This window comes from Babylonia areolata, chromosome 26 (genome assembly GCF_041734735.1).
Source record: "Babylonia areolata isolate BAREFJ2019XMU chromosome 26, ASM4173473v1, whole genome shotgun sequence".
NCBI lineage: Eukaryota > Metazoa > Mollusca > Gastropoda > Neogastropoda > Buccinidae > Babylonia > Babylonia areolata.
The window spans coordinates 37,008,933-37,022,809 of NC_134901.1; the positions used below are offsets into that span (position 1 = coordinate 37,008,933).

A 13,877-nucleotide genomic window follows, 5' to 3' on the forward strand; every position below is an offset into this window, starting at 1 on the left:
AGGTAATAGAGCTTCTTGATCCAGATGCAGTTAAGAGGGCAAAGTGGGGTATGAAGGAGGAGGAAGAATGCAGACAATTAGCTATGTTTCATCAAGACCTGTTTGAATAGATGAGTTTTCAAAGTTTGTTTCGAAAGAGAACAGCATTGGTTAAGTGATGGATACATCCAGCTGAATGCGATATTGATGAAAGTGGTGACGACACATTGACACACTGTGGAAAGTTGTTAAGGAATAAACACACACACACACACACACACACACACACACACACACACACACACACACACACACACAGCACATTACACATACACAGAGCGGTAGCGAACACAAATTTTGAGCTCTGTGGAGAATTTCTGTGTTGTATGGGTCCATTTGTGTGTGTATGTGTGGTTTCCGGTGTTTAGTGGAAGGGCGATAACTCACTTTGTTGTTTCGGCCAACCTGCAAAATGGCTGCGCCCTTTTCCAACGCGGTGCCGAAAACTCGGCTTGTTTTCGAAAAGTCCAGTTTTGTGAACCCGAAAAGCTCCCATGGAAAACACATTGAAACTAAGTATTTTACACACAGTGTAAGTGCCTCGTTTACGATACTGTTTATGTTAAAATTATTGTTATTTATTCTCTTCCAGGCAAAGTGAAAGTGATCCTCGTGTCCTACTGTGACCATCAGAACAGCAGAGGAAGCAACTTCTGTCCCCACTATTTCGGCTAGAATTTGATTACAATGGAGAGTGTCTTGCCTGAGTTACATTCCCACTCTCTCGGCCAAGAGGGTTTAGTACAATCGGCGTTGGGATGGTCCCTAAAGCCAGTTAACCTCCAACTCCAAGGCTGCAGCATAAGACTAAGAGCCAGTGCAGTCTTGCCTGCTAGTAAGTTTGAGAGTCATACGAATAGTCAGTCATACAGTCATTGTCCCATTGCAGTGGAGGACATACAGCTCCAGCTATGCTCTTGGCCCAACTGTAAACTTATGTCAGTCACAGATAAAACATTAAAAGCGGAGAGTTGTGTTCTGCTAGTACTGTTTTTATATAGGAAGAAGGTAGCAGAATGGTTAAGACGCTCAGCTGCCAATACAGATGGTTTGTGAGAGTGTGGGTTCGAATCCCGCTCTCGCCCTTTCTCCCAAGTTTGACTGGAAAATCAAACTGAGCGTCTAGTCTTTCAGATGAGACAATAAACCGAGGTCCCTTGTGCAGCACGCACTTTGCACACTGAAAAGAACCCATGGCAGTGAGAGTGTTGCCCTCTGGTAAAATTATGTAAAACGAAATCAACTTTTATAGGTACACGAATATAAGCATACACTCAAGGTCTGACAAGCGCGTTGGGTTATGCTGCTGTCAGGCATCTACCTAGCAGATGTGGTGTAGCATATATATATATATATATATATATATATATATATATGGATATGTCTCCTTGAGAACCTGAAACTGAATCTTACAAGTTACATAGTATTTTTACATTCTCTCTCTCTCTCTCTCTCTCTCTCTCTGTGACCCCCTCTCCTCTTTCTCTCCCTATCCTCTGTCTCATTCCAGTGCATTTCATCTGTTTCTGTCTTTCCTCTCCCCTCTCTTTCAGAGATTTATTCAAATTATTGAAACGCTGTGGCTATTCCAGTTTTTTTTCCCTGGCGGTCAGGTTAACTTCAAGTCAACAAGAAAATGCTATTCCCCAGACAGCTCTCTGAGCCAATCACAGAGCGCACTTCAACTGCCTAATCAACTGTTTAGTTGGCCCTCTATCATGCTGATAACACATTACATCAGTAATAAGGTACACCAGTGACTTAAGGCAAAATAGAATGGAAGATAGGTGGCAATATTTTAAAAATCGGGTGTAGCAGGAATTTGACTGTCGCTCTTGTCGGGATCTACACAGAGCGTCAAGTTTTATATTGATCTGGGATTGACGCCAAGCTACTGAGAAAAAGAAGTGAGAAATCCAAACTGCCCGCTTGAACACAACCAAATCAGAGGCATTCAGTGGCATTTTCTATCGCATTGATCAATGGCAAATTGTTAGAGAATTTTATCTAGAATAGGCAAGTTTTAATTCCTTACTGTCCGCGTAATAGGCATTCAGCTTATCCACTCACTTTCGTATAATAGGCATTCAGTCTATTGAATTTAGACTCGGCCAACCATTGGCAGAACAGCATCTGTCTTATTGAAATTATTTGTTTTATCCCTCTCTCAGCTACAGTGAAAGTTGTGTGTGACTTGTTGCAAGCTACTGTTGACATTTTTTTCAAGTTAAAAGTATTGCTGAAGAAAAAAAACAGAAAAAAAGAAATTGATCCTTTTGTATAACATTTGTCAGTGACACTGCCAGTAAGTGTTTAAGTAAAACTAAAAGTTTAAAACTGAGGACATGTTTGCGCAGAATGTTCAGCAAAAGTTTAAAACTGAGAACATGTTTGCTCTACAAAAGCAACAATTTTTCTTAGAATGCATTAATTATTTTCAAAAAACTGTTAGTAATAGTCCTCTAATACTTACTAATTTTACAATCATAAACACAGCTAATGTGTGTGTGTCTGTGTGTGTGTTCAACTTTGAGCGTGTCAGGGTGTCTGTGCTCTTTGATTACTAATGTGGTAATATGAGACACATGATAGATTATTATTTTGTTGTGGTATTTTTTTTTGTTTTTTTTCATTTATCAGCATGAAGTAAGATTATCTGTATTCATTCCAAATGAAAACTGACTCACAGTATAATATATACATAAGTTACCACATTCAATGTGTTATTTTCAATACTGCTGTTTGATCAGTATTATATTAGTCTCTATTAAAATTATTTAATTATACAATAATAGTATATATGTCAATTATTTATTATGATGTATATTTCATAGGATAGATAGATAGATATAGATATGTGTGTGTGTGTAAATATTTTTCTGTTTGTGCAGGTGAACATCATTGTGCCCTACAATGGTAAGACAGCACACCTGCCATCAGAAATCAGCGGGCTGGAGGAGCAACAGATGTCTCACGTTGCGCGTAATGTTCCAGCCGATCAGCTGCTGGACAAACAGTTCATCGAGGCTTTTGTAAAGAGAGGTGAGCCTTGGACATTTCAAGCTGCCTGCATGTGTTTAGATTTCAACTGATTTATAAGCAAAATGAGTCCATAGTCATATTAATTATAGTCTCCCGTTTCGAGTTTGTGTCCGTCTGTGCTTCCACCAATGTGTATGAGTTTGCCTTGTAAAATGTTAACGCTTGCATTTTTTGCTGAAAATGTTTCTGTATTACAAGTACTAGGCATATATATATAGATAGACAGATAGATAGATATATCACTAAAGTATAGTATTTGATACACAACTTTGCTACAAGTGATCATTGTCTTGAGACCATGTAGATCTCTGTTCCACTTTTCATGTTCAGTTCTCTGACATTGCCTTGACGTGACAGCTTGTAAACTAGTGTGAGTTACACAGTGATTAATATTTCCTCCCATGATACTGGGCAGTTTTTGTGTTGTAGGATGGAAGAAATTATAATAAGAAATGATTGATACGCAAGACAATTGCATTGAAGTGGCTGATAAATGATAATGATAGAGATTATGATTGCTGTCTTAAACCTGCCTGACTAACACTCCCTCCCACCTCTTGCCATAGTAGATTTTAGTGTGTTGTATTTGTGTGTACATGTGTACGTTTGATTATGGTTTGTGCGTACACTACATATATATGTATGATTTATTATGGTTTGTGTGTGTTGTGTTTATGTGTACTGTATGTGTGTATGTTTGATCATACATGGTCTGAAGTGAAGGGAAGGGAAACATTTTTCTCTATTTGTTTGGTTAGAAAAATAAAAGACATACCGGTATATATTCAAACATTATGATTTTTTTGGAAAATTATGATTTTTTTTTGTAGATTATTTTAGATTTTGTATTATAATTACTGATATATTTGATATTGCAGGTCAGCTGTATCTGTTATCACACAAGCGACACATTGACACCCAAGACTGCATCGCCATCATTCCCACAGGTCAGTTGTCACTGTGTAGAAAATAGTTTGAAGCATTTGGCTGTCATTCCCACAGGTCAGCTGTCATTTGTGTAGAAAATAGTTTGAAGCATTTGGCCGTCATTCCCACAGGTCAGCTGTCACTGTGTAGAAAATAGTTTGAAGCATTTGGCCGCCATTCCCACAGGTCAGCTGTCACTGTGTAGAAAATAGTTTGAAGCATTTGGCTGTCATTCTCACAGGTCAGCTGTCATTTGTGTAGAAAATAGTTTGAAGCATTTGGCTGTCATTCTCACAGGTCAGCTGTCACTGTGTAGAAAATAGTTTGAAGCATTTGGCCGTCATTCCCACAGGTCAGCTGTCACTGTGTAGAAAATAGTTTGAAGCATTTGGCCGCCATTCCCACAGGTCAGTTGTCACTGTGTAGAAAATAGTTTGTAATGTGCATGATCGTAATTGGGTTTTCTGCCTGAGTGGAGTTGGGTATTATAATTTATATCCACATAAATGAAAAATATGTGCCAGCATGCAGAATTAGCCGTTTGTTGTAGATGCCAGTGTACGTCGTTTGAGTGAAATCATAGTTATATGATTACGGACAGGCACAACAGCTGGTTGGTAGAAGTGTTGGTCTGTCAGTTTGGGGGTTCTGGGTTCAAATCCTGTGTCTAGAGTCACCAGAAATGTGTTGTTTTGTAACTGAACGAATGTCATTTCGCTTGCATAACAATCAGCGTTATGTGTCTGACAGGTCATCTGATACTGAGCGTTACCAAGGATACGTACGAGAAGCTCGGTCTGGAGGGAAAACCGTCCGCTTTTTCGGGCAAGAAACCAATGAAATATGGTGAGGGTTAAAAGACGCTTCCACTACCAGCACCTCTTAATTAAGCAGCGGCCTACAGACAGGCCAGTATATATAACATTTTTATGGACTCAGCGTGCACACTGGTGTATCACATTTGTTTTTGAGCCACTATGAGGAGTAATGGTATTAGCAGCTGTTGCTACGTGAAACTTTGAAAATTATGTTGTACATGTATTTTATGAGTAAGGATGACAAAGACATCAGAGTTAGCATTTGAAATAATCAGAAGAAAATACAGGAATGATGAACATGATAATAGAAATACATCATCAGTGATATACTTTTTTTTTTTTTTTTTTTTTTTTTTTTTTTTTTTAATGTTTCTTAGGTTGTATCTCAACAGAAAAAAACTTGCCAAAATTGACTCACCTGTTAAAATGATTAGATTATTTTATTCTGTGTGGTCTGTTTTCACACATGCATAGAGTTTATATATTCCGCCTATTTGCCTGAACATTATTTGTAAAAGAATATATGTGGAAGTATGAAGAGTCTGGTGTTTAATCTTCAAACTGTCCTTTTTGGCATAAAAAAAAGCTATAGATTTTTTTTTTCCCAATAATATATATGAGTGAAAACTGGGAAGACAACGTAACAGTCAAAACATCCTAGTGTTTGTTTACTGCAGTCAGGATCACCTGATTTTCTTCTCTTTTTTTCTTTTTTTTTTTTTTTTTTTTTTAATGTAACAAAGGAACCCCCACACCCACCCCCCACCTCCACCCACCCCCCCACCCCCCCAAAAAAAAAAAGAAGTTCATTTTAAGTCTGCCAGCAAAAAGAGAAATTGGATCAGGATCAGGATAAATACATTGCAGGGGCCAATCTGGCCATTGTCGGAACAGACTTGGGAGAGCACACATTAAAAAGAATGAATGAATAAAAAAAAAAATGAATAGCTTGGTGTAGGGGGGTCCTTTTGTAGTAAAATAAATCAAACAACAATTAAAAGAGTAGAAAAGAAGGTGTTATCCAGCTGCATTTTAATATCATGTGTGTGTGGGTCACTGTGTGGGTCACTTAGTGTGTGTGTGTGTGTGTGTTCATGCATGAGTGAAAATGAGGAGTTTGTCACCTGCTCCAGTGATCGACATTGACCTCAAGCGGAGCAGCTTTACACCAGGCAGGAAGGGGTATGACCGCGCTGTGTGGTGCTTGGAGAAGTGTCTGGGCCTCACCTGTGACTACCTCTTCTCCTGGACACCTCATGGTAAATACACTGTTTTTACCAAACTTCTCGGAAAATTCTTTTGAATGTATTTTTGACAATTTCAAGATGCTATCTGCTATTGCAGAAGGTTTGCTGCTTAGTCCGATTGGACATTTGTTATAGTTGTCACAGTTGTTTGATGTTAGCGTTTCCTTCTATATTGTGCCTATGTCTCCCGTTTTAATGCTTTATTTTTTCCACTGCTCTGTATCTTTCCCCACCACACACACACACACACGCGCACACACACACACACACACACCATTTTTCACCCTTTGCCCAATGCTGTTCTCTCCACCACGCCCCGCGCTCCACCCTCCAGCACCCCCCACCCCCCTTTTTTTTTTCTTCTCTTTTTTTTTTCCCCCGTCTAATATCACTTAAAGTGGAAGACGTTAAACTGAAGACTGCTACTACACTGTATTGTGATGTATTGCATTACCAAGGACTGACCTTCAGTTGTTTAATTATTATTGCTTTTGTGAAGGACTAGGGTTGATCTTTGGTCGTATTTGATTATCATTTATTCCACATCTCTTCACCTGGTTAGTTCCAGCGTGTCAAAGTGTTAATGTTCCCAATCGAGCCACATAATTTTGAGACCTGTTTGAAGACATAATTGGACACAAAACAGAAACGCCAAAGAATCGATAGACAGATAAAAAATGTGAAAAAAAACTTAGCCGTATAAAGTGCACAGGAACAGGTGTCGAGATGGCTGCCGGAAAAAGAGAGGGCACTAGCCAGGGGGACAAAGGGGAGGTTACCTACTTCCGGGAGGTTATCGGCCATAGTACTTTCGTTTTCTCCGCATAGGCGGATAGTAGTTTGCACAGGACAGGAATGTCAGACCCCTGCCGGAATCTGCACTAGTTGGGTCACGGTAAGTATGTTATTTAAACGTAATTTTAGATAGAACATTTCCTTTGATTATAGTTATTACAGTTGGTGTGGTTTAATGGTTTTGATTCTTTTTTTCTTTATTCTTTTCCTTTTTTTTTGAAAATTTATTATATTTCTTCTTTTTTCTTTTTTTTTCTTTTTCTTCCCCCCAGATGAATCGGTTTGTCCAAGTTCAGTGGCCCAGTTCTTCATGAGTAAAGGCCTAGTGGTCTCCCCTGTGCCAATGGCAGTACGAACCCAGTGGTTGAACCGTGCCTCAGTGCCGGTGGTCGACAGTGCTGTCGTTGAGGAAACGGAGCAGTCCTGCAGCAGAGAGGCATTGTGGGAATGGCTCGGGGCTGTTGCCTGCGGGATTGACATGTAAGTAGAAAGAGCAAGAGGTGTTTTAGGTCATGAAACAGCTTCTGTTCCATCTCGGGTTGTCTTCTACAAGTCTGCCAGTCTTCTAATCTTTGTCGTTGTTTTGTGTCGAGAGGTTGTTTTGTGTTGAGTGGTTGTTTTGTGTGGGTGCCTATTGATGAGCGCCCAGCGATGACCGGAAAGCGAATGCCTAAGCTGGGCAGGGGGTCTTTCCCTTTTCCTTCTTCTTCTTTGCTGAATGTTGTGCTGTGAAAGTGGGTTTCCCAGCTTCCCTTTGGGTGGACGCCTTCTTCCACACATATGTTCCTGTCCTTTGGGTTGGAAAAGAAGTGTGCTTCCAGGGAAAGATCAGCAGTGTAGTTTTAAGCGTGTAGACTTGCGAATGTTTTTAGGCTTGCAGTTGTACGTTCAGCCAAACACTTTTGAGCTCCCCAGATCTCAGAACTAAATGCAAAATTCCAAAATCGGTTCAGCTCTTTAAACTATGTAATTAGTGATGTTGCTGGTGTCTGTGTGTAAGGAATGTGACACCGTGGTTGAAAAGCTGTTGAATCGCCTGGTATTTGTGTTTTTTATATGTCTGTGTTTCCTTCTGTAAAAATTACAGCTTGTGTGTGACTGGTTATTGTTATGTGAGGTGTACTTCAAGTTAAAGATAATATTTAAGATTTTTTTTTGTCTTTAGTGCACCCATACTAAACACCTGTGAGTTTTTGTGCATTGTTTATGTGTTTTAACACCAGTTTCTTTTCTTGGTGGAAATACAAATCTAAAAGAAAAAAGAATCAGTTGGAATGCAAAACAACATTAGACAGGCACATTTTCACCTCAATCACTTATTGCGGGCCAGCAAAGAAAAAGACTACATAAACCTGAATATATATACAGTGTTCTGAATGAAGCGCTTAACTCTTTTAAGTTTTGAACTGTCTTGATGGGGGTGTCCGGGTCTGCAGGTTGTTCAGTGCTGTCTCTCCCCCTACATGTACTGAGTATAACAACATTTAAATGTGTATGTGTCTGTGTGTCTCTTCGTAACTCTGAGAACAACAACGGCAGATGTGCAAGTCAGCCAGTGTGCTAATATCTTCACCGTTGGAGAATAAAGATTCATTCATTCATTCATTCTTTCTTTCTTTCTTTCATTCCGATCCTGCACTTATTTTTCTCACTCTTTCTCTCTCCTTGTCACCCACCATGCACCTAATTATGTTTTTTGTTTGTTTTTTTTTTTGCTGCCCCATCATCTGCACCATTTCAGTAGCATCTCTCCCCCACCCCCCGACTCCCTCCATACACAGTCATAACAGTGGATTCGTCTTTCGCACCCCCAAGTGTTGGCTGTCCACATGGAGCTATCGATGATGGGTGTTTATGTGATAACTCACTTTTTTTTTACTTTTTTTTTTTGCTGCCCCATCATCCGCATATGCACTGTTTCTGTGGCATTACTCCCACGCCGCTCATTTAGATTCCCCCATACATGGCCACATCCGGGTTCATCCATCACAGTTCCAGCATCGGCAGTCCGCAGGGAACCATCGATGTTAGGTCACACCAGAGGAGACCCTGCACTGCTGCTGAGTCACTTCGGTGGTGTTCAGTGGTGCCTGTTCTGATTTAACGTACTTAGGACACCACCTACTAAGCCCCCTACTAACGACAGTAATGGCTTAGTTGCGGAGCCAGCCTGAGTGAGCGTCCCCCCCCCAGGTGATAACTCGCTTTGCCTGCAGGTCGGAGGCTTCACCAGACAGCTTTGTGTCGACGATGGATTGCCCCTCACCCTCCACCACCTGCGACCGATGCTGTGTTCTGTCGGTGACCGGGTTCCTGACCCCTGCTGCAACGAAATGGCTGCTGGATCGGGTCAGGTAAGGACAGACAGAATGTGAAGACGTGAGAGCTACGTTTTGTGGGTTTAAGTTTCATGCCAACAACGCCTGGTTTTAAGGACAGACATTGTGGTTAAAGTGCGGGAAAAACTGATGGTTAACTTTTGTGGGTAGACATAGAACTCGTGGTTAATTTTCATGGGTAGAATACCTGGGTAGATTTTGTGGGTAGAGCTCCTGATTAACTTTTGTGGGAAGGACTCCTGGTTAACTTTGTGGGAAGGACTCCTGGTTAACTTTGTGAGAAGGACTCTTGGTTAACTTTATGGAAAGGACTCATGGTGAACCTTGTGTGAAGGACTCATGGTTAACTTTGTGGGAAGGACTCCGGGTTAACCATATTGGAAGTTCATGGTTAACTTTGTGGGTTACTTTTGTGGGAAGGAGTTACGGTTAACCTTGTGGGAAGGACTCATTGTTAATGTTGTGGGAAGGACTCATTGTTAACCTTGTTGGAAGGACTTCTGATTAATTTTGTGAAAAGGACTGCTGGTTAACTTTGTGGGAAAGACTTGTGAGAAAGACCCCTGGTTAATTTTGTGGGAAGAAATTGTTAACCTTGTGGGGAGGACTCCTGGTTAACCTTGTGGAAAGGACTCCTGGTTGACTTTGTGGGAAGGACTCATTGTTATCTTTGTGGGAAGGACTCCTGTTTAACCTTGTAAGGACTCCTGGTTAACTTTGTGGGAAGGACTCACCTTGTGTGAAGGACTCCTGGTTAACCTTGTGAGGACTCCTGGTTAACTTTGTGGGAAGGACTCACTTTGTGTGAAGGACTCCTGGTTAACTTTGTGGGAAGGACTCCCAGTTAACCTTGTTGGAAGTTTATGGTCAACATTGTAAGAAGGAATCCTGGTTAACTTTGTGAGAAGGGCTCCTGATTAACCTTGTGGGAAGGGCTGACGATTAATTTTGTGGGAAGGACTCCCATTTAACCTTGTGGGAAGGTCTTGTGAGAAGGACCTCTGGTTATTTTTGTGGTAAGGACTCCTGGTTAACCTTGTGGGAAGGACTCCTGGCTAAATTTGTGTGAAGGACTTGTGAGAAGGACCTTGGTTAACTTTGTGGGAAGGGCTCATTGTTAACCTTGTGGGAAGGAGTTGTGAGGACTCCTGGTTAACCTTTTGGGAGGGGCTACAGGTGAACTGGCGTATGTAGAACGTGATAGACGGGCATCAGAACCACGTGAACAGAGAAGTGGACTTGTGTCATGAAGGTCTGGGGAGTGGAATCCCACCCAGTGCTGGTGTGTAAGGAGGGTTGGAGAGTTTTCTGTGTCAGCATTTGGTGTGGAAATGTTTGATGCTTGAATTCATTTTGTGTGCAAGTGTGTAGGATTGAAATAAGCACGCCAAACACCACATCAGCATTCAGTATTTTGGGAAAATATGTAGATGCCCTGGCATGCAGTCCCACCCAGAATGAAGCATGGTTTCATGATGAAAAAAAAGACTAAAAGGAACAAAACAATTTGTGTGAAAACAATGCACATTCGAGTTGCACTTCACGTTGCAGTAGAAGTTGGTATCATCTGTTGAAGATGCTTCAAAAAATCTTAAGGAACATAGCAAACACATATGACTAATTGATGGCAAGATTTGTGCTCGACCAGACCAGGTGACAAGTATGATTTTCTGGGCAGGACTTTTGGTTGCTTAACCTTTCTCTTTTTTTTTTTTTCTTTTTTCCCCCTTTTTCTATCAGAGCAAGAGGGTTAAGAAAATAGTTCCTTTCAGACAAATCACAATACTTTTGGACAAACTGACATAGAAACACTTTGTTACAGTGCAAAAAATAATCATATACATGCAGAACTACTTCCCTGGCTGTAGAAGTGATTTAAAGGACCAATAACATGTTTGATGGTGATGGGGTTCCAGGACTATTTCTCTGGCTGTCGGATGCCAACCCCTGCCGAGTGTTTGTTGGAACGATCATGAAATTTGGTAGGAACATTTTGAATTTGGTAAGAACACTCGCACTCCGAGCCACATCAGCAAATGTGAATTTTATCTACAAGGCATGCAAACACTCGGGCCTACCTGCAACACAGTGTAACTGCTACGATTGAGCTGATTGGTCCACTCAATGCTGTTTCAATGTAAATGCGCAAGCAATTAGCTGAGCATCATCATGTGAAACCAAAGTTTGTAGTGACTGCCCTGGCCTCGTGCTCAATAGATCTAGAGCATCTGGGTAATGTTACGACAGGAAAGCGTATTACCATGCTATCTAGTCGAAAATGAACTGAGAACAATATTGACGTTGGGCGTAACATCAGAACGAACTGCTATCGAGCGTAACAAAATACGGCACAGTCATGACCATTGGCATCTCTATAGGCTGAAGGAGTGACTTAAAGGACTAGTTAACCTGCCTGTGTGCAGGAAGGAGGTGGAGACAGAGGACTGTGGATGCAGGTGGGGCAGCCTGACCCTGATGGGGTTCCAAGACTGCCCAGTGTCCGTGGGCTCCAGGGAGCACGGCTTCCTCCAGTCAGGGGACAACCACCACACCTTGGTCTGCTTCCCCAGCAAGGAGTACTGGCTGTACTCGGCGTACGGGCAGCACGATTTCTGTCAGTGATTGCTGTGATGGACAGCAGGTTTGGAGGGGTGGGGTGGGGTGGGGTAGGAGTTGGGGCTGGAGGGAGTGGGTTGTGTGAGTGTGTGTGTGGGGGGTGGGGGAGAGGGGTTGAGAAAGTGTGTGTGTGTGAGTGTTGGAGGGATTGTGTGAGAGTGTGTGTGTGTGGGGTGGGGGGGAGTTGGGGGGGAGGGTGACAGTGTCTCCATGTGTGTATGGGGGTAGAGAGGTGAGTGAGAGTGTGTGTGTGTCTGTGAGTGTTGGGGGGTGATGAGAGTGTGTGTGTGTCTGTGAGTGTTGGGGGGTGATGAGAGTGTGTGTATTAGGGGGATGAGAGAGTGTGTGTGTGTCTGTGAGTGTTGGGGGGTGATGAGAGTGTGTGTATTAGGGGGATGAGAGAGTGTGTGTGTGTCTGTGAGTGTTGGGGGGTGATGAGAGTGTGTGTGTGTCTGTGAGTGTTGGGGGGTGATGAGAGTGTGTGTGTGTCTGTGAGTGTTGGGGGGTGATGAGAGTGTGTGTGTGTCTGTGAGTGTTGGGGGGTGATGAGAGTGTGTGTGTTAGGGGGATGAGAGAGTGTGTGTGTGTCTGTGAGTGTTAGGGGGATGAGAGAGTGTGTGTGTGTCTGTGAGTGTTAGGGGGTGGATGAGAGAGTGTGTGTGTCTGTGAGTGTTGGGAGAATGAATGAAAGTGTTTGTGGTTTGTCCACAGGGGGTATACCTTGTTTGATCTGGGGACAGCACTGTTGTTGCTGGCGACGCTTAGTGTGTGGGTGTGCAGAGATGGGCTTTGACTGTCTGAGAGGGAGAGAAGTTGTCAAAAACAAACATTGAAGGATGCGAATGTATGTGTGTGTGTGTGTGAGCGTGTATGTGTGTGTGTGTGTACAATTTTGATGAAGTCCAACAATAAAATGAAGAAGACTTGAACTGTTTAATTCTTTTTGCATGCACAATGATGAATGTGCCGGCAGGGAGTGCGCAGGAAACAGAAGTGAGTGGATGTGTGTGTGTGTTAAGCTCACTCTGGCCAAAGGGCCCCGAATGCTAGTCATTTGGATGAGACGATAAACCGAGGTCCCGTGTGCAGCATGCACTTAGCGCACATAAATAGAACCCACAGCAACAAAAGGGTTGTCCCTTGCAAAATTCTGTAGAAAAATCCACTTCAATAGGGAAAACAAATAAAACTGCACACAGGAAAAAATTTAGAAAAATGGGTGGTGCTGTAGTGTAGCAATGCGCTCTCCCTGGGGAGAGCAGCCCGAATTTCACACAGAGAAATCTGTTGTGATAAAAAGAAATACAAAAACAAAATCAAGGCCCTACTGTGTCAAATGAATGAGCCAGATCGGGGTTTTAGATAGTTTTGAAATTTTTGAGTGGCACCTAATTTCCATAATGACGTTATACGTTAAAAATATCATAACTGACCTTTCCACTCTTCACTGCGACCAATAAACGCAGAGTGTGTTGTTGTGCTTGCGAGCAGGGGAGTTATTTTCACGTTGACTGGTTCATGAAAACAGTGTGTGTCAACAAAGGCATCTGACCCAGTTTCTTCTCAGTCACAAGGCAGACAACAGAATTAGACAAAGGGGCCTTATCGCAGCTATGTAATGTTTCAAACTCTGTGTGCTTCCTGGATTGGTTTACAGATCATCAGTGTGTGAACATTTTGAACAAAACGTATGGATACTTTTTTTCTTCTTCTTTTTTTTTTTTTTTTTTGTTATGGCATAAGAAGGAAGTTATTTATTTTGTCCCCAACTAACTCATTATGTTACTGATCAGTTTGGAAGTTTTCAGTTCATAAATTGTTACATTTGGTTGTGGGTTTTTTGACAATTTTATTTCTTACACATACAAAGGCCTGTGGGGAAAGTCGGGGGAGCCAGCTGGCTGTACTGAGTTAAGCAGTTTTAATAAAGTACAAATGATTTATTTTTCGATAAAAAAAAAATTCTTAAAGATTGCCTTCTTGCTACAGGAAATATTCACTTGGCACAAGCTGTGGAGACTTTAAGACTTTGATAAATATTCCAGTCTTGTCAT

General features: G+C 41.8%; 1 protein-coding gene across 1 annotated transcript; it reads left to right on the forward strand.

The window, feature by feature from the left end:
• Positions 1–442: 442 nt before the first annotated feature.
• On the forward strand, positions 443–12,842 carry LOC143300504 (ribonuclease P protein subunit p40-like). The gene is made up of 9 exons (XM_076614228.1): positions 443–571; positions 2,931–3,081; positions 3,960–4,028; positions 4,759–4,854; positions 5,960–6,085; positions 7,141–7,348; positions 9,085–9,222; positions 11,631–11,848; positions 12,535–12,842. The coding sequence occupies exons 1-8, from the start codon at positions 452–454 to the stop codon at positions 11,827–11,829; spliced, it is 1,107 nt and encodes a 368-aa protein (XP_076470343.1). The 5' UTR covers positions 443–451; the 3' UTR covers positions 11,830–11,848; positions 12,535–12,842.
• The last annotated feature ends 1,035 nt before the right edge of the window (positions 12,843–13,877 follow it).